The following is a 5,799-nucleotide window of genomic DNA, read 5'->3' as shown; positions in this document are numbered from 1 at the left end:
TTGTTTTTTATATACCAACTTTGTTTTTTCCTTTCTATTTATTATCATTTCTCAGTGCAGCCTATATAACCTATATATTAATACTGAAACCTCTTTTCCCTAACGTTTCCTGTTTGAGTTACTATAATTGCATTTTGTTATTTGTTTTTGTGAATATGCAGTCAAACGTCTGAGTGTTTCTTGTTCTCTTTGACCCTGTGTTGAGACTTTTCTTCACTGACTTTGAGCAGTCGCTGTAACCGAAGGCAAGTGTCTTTTAGTCAAATGAAAACATGTGCGTGATGATAAGAGCTTTGCTTTCATCCTCGCTGCATCAAAAGGCTGTGTTTGCTCACATTTTCATTATACGTCAAAGATTGTGAATGAACGGCTTTCATTTCTAGGATGAGAAACAAAAGGACAAACGTACCCTTCAGTGGTTTGAAGTTGGCATCGTGGCATTAACATAGATGCAACACAGACACCATCTGCCCTTTATAAACACACACACACACAGACACACACACACANACACACACACACACACACACACACACACACACACACACACACACTTCGCTTGAGTCTTTGGAAAGCACTGCTTCCCATTTATAGTTCTGAATGTGAACAGTAGTTTTTTTAACTAATAGTTTAGTCTGAGAGGTTTTTACTTTAGGCCCACCATCCTGCCAGCCGGTTGGATGTTGGTTCTGAAGGAGTTTTTCAAAGCATCATCTCACTCTCACAACATACTGCCACTGCAGAATCAGATATCACTGCGTTCCTTTGACTTTCTTTGTCTTAACCTCTTAAACCCCAGGGGCTTTTCTTGAAGTTTGTGCTTGAAAAAGCATGTCTAAATGTAAGTGGGTGTATCTGAGCACCTAAAAACACCATATAAATACCTCTGATATCAAAATAAAGCTAACACTTGGTAGATTTCATCAGGAGTGTCAGTATCACATCATATACTTTTGTTTCAGACATACTGAGGATGGAACATAGAAAAAACAGCTTTTTTCCCCTCGCCTGAGGTTTTTCTGCATTATACAGTATATAACCTTTTCAAACGTATAAAGAATAAGGCTAAAAACTCTTGGAAACCATGAATCCACTTACGGACATTACCTGTGTAAAACCTCCTGCTGCTGAAGTAAACTACAACAAAGTTACAGAGGTTTAAAATATTTAGGTGTTTTTTCTTGTGGCACAGATTGGTACATTTTGGCTCCACCTACAAAAGTAGAGTTTTTTAAAGTTTTTAGTTACAAAACTTAATCAACTTGATAAATAAGTAAACTAACTACCAAAAGCGACACATTTTATATTTTATTTTATTTTTTAAACGACACGTAGACACAACCAGAAGTCCGGTGAGTGACGCTGCGCTTTACATGTAAAACTTATGTTTTATAATTTTCAAAYCTGAGTGCTAGGTCTTCTGTTTTTTTACTGCTAGTTGAGTGAATTCTGGTTGGATTGTGATGAAACTTATATTTTTAGAATCTGTCAGGTCTCTGCTTTCAGCAGACATGTTGTTTGTGTGAAGAAGTCACTGGTGAACAGATGAGACCGGGTTTTGACCAGACGCCATTTTGTGCAGTTTGTTTACAGATTCAACTGCTTGTTGTTTTGTCTGTGTCTGGTGGACGTAGAAATGGTTTTTATGAGTTTTTAGCCAAGATCCTGACGTTTCTATAGATACCACACATGTCTATGTTTACCTATGAGAACGTTGGTTAATAAAGAAAGCACAAACTATCACTTCTCTGAGAGGAGAACTGATAGTTTACCAGAAGCTGATAGTCCGTCCCTCCCTTACGTCTCCTTAGATGTCTGAAAAAGTTGTCTAAAAAAAGTGGGTCTTGGAAATGATCCATTTGAATTTCAGAGCATGTGAACTGGTAATTAATCGACTTCCTCCCTGGTTTACATTTTGTCTTGAGCTCCAAAGAGCTCAGTCTGAGGCAGGTGGTTTGATTAGCACATGACTGAAAATGAGACAAGTGGAGCCTGGGAAACCCTGCACCCAAATGTTCTGCATGTTCAGGAACTCTGCAGAACGTCTGACTGATGTTTCAGTCAGGGAGTCCCTCTGAAGCCTCACTGAAGCACATATTTATCCACGACTGGCTGGAGGCCACTGAATAATGTAAAAATCAGCTCACATGAAGATCTGACTGAAAAAGACTCATTCAATTTGTTTCCATAACTTCCCATTTTTGAAATCAGAGCTAAGTCAGCTGCTGTTTTACGATGTGAAGTATCCTCTTCAGTGAGTGGCTTGTGATTTTAACGGTACTGTCACATTGTAATTTGCCACGTTAGCATATTTAGACTTTTCTTTTTACATACCGTAAATCAAAACATGAAGGAGTGAAGTGTACTTTTAAAACTCTTGTGACATATATGATGTATTTGTATTATTTATGATGCATTCCTGATACATATATTGGTATAAGGGATGTAAAAAGCCACAGTGTACCAGTGGTAGGAAGCGCTAATTCTAAAACACGTGCACAAAAAAACTTTGCCGAAGCTAATTCTAAAGTACGCATTTGATCAAAAGTTCATATTCCAGAAAATTACCAACTAGACATTAATTTGCCATTTTTGGTAAGATACTTGTACTTTTACTCAATTATCACTTTGTGGTACTTTATACAACACTGTATGTAGGTACAAGTACAGCAGAATGCAGGAAACTGCTTCTACTTCATTCAAAATGTTATCAAAAATAACCAACTTCAGGACATCTGAAACAAAACATCTTAAATTGTAAAATTTCAGTATGTTTTAATCAAATGTTTTAAGCGAGGACTGTGATTACATCATGTCTGTCTATTTTGTCTCCTATGTAAGAATATACATGTTCACATTCATGTACTGCTTTCACATGCATTAGTTTACTCCCCACACACAGTTTTAGAACTACTACTATTATTAGCCATTTTATTTGTTTTATTACTCTTATAAAATACTAACAGTGTAGAGACACATTCTGCTGTTTAAATATGAATATATATATTTAAAAACCTGTTAAACAGGAGCTGTCCATGTTTCTTCATGTCATCCTCATAACATTTAGCTGTTTTTTTTTTTTTATCTCCAAGCTGGAACTGTCCACAGGTTTAGTGTCAGAAATATAGTATTAGTCACTCTAGTTAACATGTCTCTGTCCCCCTGACTCTTTCTAGAATCCTACTTTGGAGACAGTTTCTGTCATCTCCAAGCTGTCCAAGATGTATCTACCTTCCAACTGTCTCTACAAATCAAGACGAGTCGCCGAAGTGGCCTTCTGCTCCTGGCTGCAGGGATGGAGGACTATGTGTTCCTTGAGCTCCTAAATGGGAAAATACAGGTACTGGAGATTACTGTATGTTTTTAAGAAATATTTAAAAACTACTCACTTTAAGATTATGATAACTGTTCAGCCAGTCTGAGTCTTTGACAAAAGTGATGAGTCAGACTTATCAGAATTATAGCAACACAGCTGACATTGTTCTTGCAGAATAACATCAAAGTAACAAGGGACGAAATGAAATTATGCCGGTATGATAACCTTGGGCAAAAATACTGTATCATGGTATCACGGTATTATGATTACAGCTCTAAAAATTTTGTTTTGAAATTTGTATTTAAAAATAAAAAATTAAAAACGTTTCTATTATCATATTCAACTTTAATTACCTTTGGAAGCTGTTTTTAGATCTCAGGCATCCGCTTCAGATGTTATCATCAATGACATGGATGTTATTAGGAGTTATCAGTCCCATAGAATGGCTTCTGATTGTCAGCTGGTTAATATGAGACATAAAACCACTATCTGGTTAATATGAGGCATAAAACTACTATCTGGTTAATATGAGNCCAGTTTCCAACCGTCCTCCCTCCGAAAMTTTACATGAAAATATTATTTTTATTTGTCCTGATATGTATAATAATAAATAATATAATAACAATAACAATATTCCTTTAGTTTTATAATGTCACCTCCACTGACCATAAAAGTTCCCGAAAAGGCCTTGAAAAGGCCCATGGACCACCAGTTGATAATCACAGTTGTAGCTTGTTTTGCGGCTCTGAATGCATTTTATTAGTGAGACGAGGAGCAGAAATGTCTCTTTTGATCGTAAAGGTTGCAGACCAAGAGTGAGCAGTGGTCCTCGAGGGCCACTATCCTGCATGTTTCACTCCTCAAACACACTTATCTCTGTGACTGAATTATCTCCAAGTTCTGCAGAAGGTTAATAATCACCCATTCATTCCGATCAGGAGTGTTAGAGCAGAGAAACAAGTCAAACATTCAGGAGAGCAGGCCTCGAGGACCAGGAGGGCCCACCCCTCTGTTCATCAGACTCCAAAACAGGACAGAGATGTAGACGGGGAGGAAAACAAGACGAGAACAAAAGGATCATTTATTTAGTAGTCATTTCCTTCAGGGATTATAAGTGCAGTCAGTCGTGGAGTTATGGTCATCTGCACTGGCCCAACACCAGGATTCTGCTGTGTAGACAATAAAGTAGTGAGAAGAGGGCTGTGGCAGCTGAACGAGATGTTTCATCTGACTGACAGCGTGGTTGAAGTTTCACAGATCACACTCGTGTCCTCAGGAGCACAAATAATGACTTTCAGATACTGGTGAATCTGAAAACAAACTCAGCTAAATCTGATTTCCTCCCACATGTTAAACAGAAAACAGCAGCTTTGTGTTCAGAAATCAGGAGATATGAAACACGGTTCAGCATAAAATACCATAAAACGCCTTAAAAAGTACACAAATTAAATGAAGTACTGCTTTTGAACCCTTTAGAGTAAATTCACAAGCTTGGTCTTTTTTAAAAGCTAATAATCTGAATTTTTAGTATATTGAAGTAAAATACACAAAAATCAAGATATTTTTCTCCCTAATTTTTTATTTTTTTTATTTTTATCTTTTTAATAAAGTATCAGAAGGTGAAGGGAATGAGATATTATCAAACAAATTTTACTGGGCTAAAATATTAATTCCCAACTATTACCAGTTCAAATTTGGTAACAGTAACATAAAATATGAATATTTGACACATAGTACAATCCAGCATGTCTCATTTGCATATTTGTACACCTGTACAAAATGTCCAAACTGTACATTTTGTCTAAAACACTGTAATTTATAAATGTTTCAACACAGGGACTTCACTCTGGGCTCAAATTAAAGATAAAACCCCACAAAACACATTCTACCATCCATATTTACTCACAACATGATTAAATAAAAAAAATAGATTAATATTCAGAAATATTTACACCAACACTGTACTTTCAGCCAAATTTCCACCAATAAACAGCCAAAACACAAGAATAAACAATATATCCTTATTTCTTTCAGAGCATTAACATTCCACACAGCTTATAAAACCACCAGCAGTGACAACATATTTTTTTCACTCACATTTGATGCATTTTTGTCCTCTAAGTCCAAATTAACGATTCAAAATGGCGACCGGAAGTCTTTTTATCCAAACATTTTTACTTCTCCAGGCCACAAAAATCACTCTTCCATGTCTTGAAGCACTCGAAACACTTAATAGCAAATATATTTTCATCTTATCAGCAGGTTTAGTCAGCTAACTGGCCAAAAAAATATGAAAAAAAAAAAACATTTCCCTGTAAGTGTTAGCTTTCGCCGTTAGCATACAGGACTGTGTAATGAGGCTGAGTCTGGTGTGTACATGATTTTCTGTCACTGAAGAAAGTTCCCACCCCCTATATATATATACCAAACGAAAGGTACGGTGATTGGCTACACAGCTGTGGCATCAGAACAAAACTCGGAGC

The 5,799-nt window shown here is 36.5% G+C and overlaps 1 protein-coding gene across 1 annotated transcript in view; it reads left to right on the top strand.

Annotated features, from left to right (window-relative positions):
• cspg4 (chondroitin sulfate proteoglycan 4) overlaps positions 1-5,799 on the top strand; it is a 183,228-nt gene that overhangs the window by 99,500 nt on the left and 77,929 nt on the right. Inside the window, exon 2 of the mRNA XM_014027385.1 lies at positions 3,177-3,340. Coding sequence (XP_013882839.1) covers positions 3,177-3,340 — 164 coding nt within the window. The remainder of the gene's footprint in view (positions 1-3,176; positions 3,341-5,799) is intronic.

Source organism: Austrofundulus limnaeus, unplaced genomic scaffold, assembly GCF_001266775.1.
Source record: "Austrofundulus limnaeus strain Quisiro unplaced genomic scaffold, Austrofundulus_limnaeus-1.0 Scaffold644, whole genome shotgun sequence".
NCBI lineage: Eukaryota > Metazoa > Chordata > Actinopteri > Cyprinodontiformes > Rivulidae > Austrofundulus > Austrofundulus limnaeus.
This window is presented reverse-complemented; position numbering and strand designations above follow the sequence as displayed.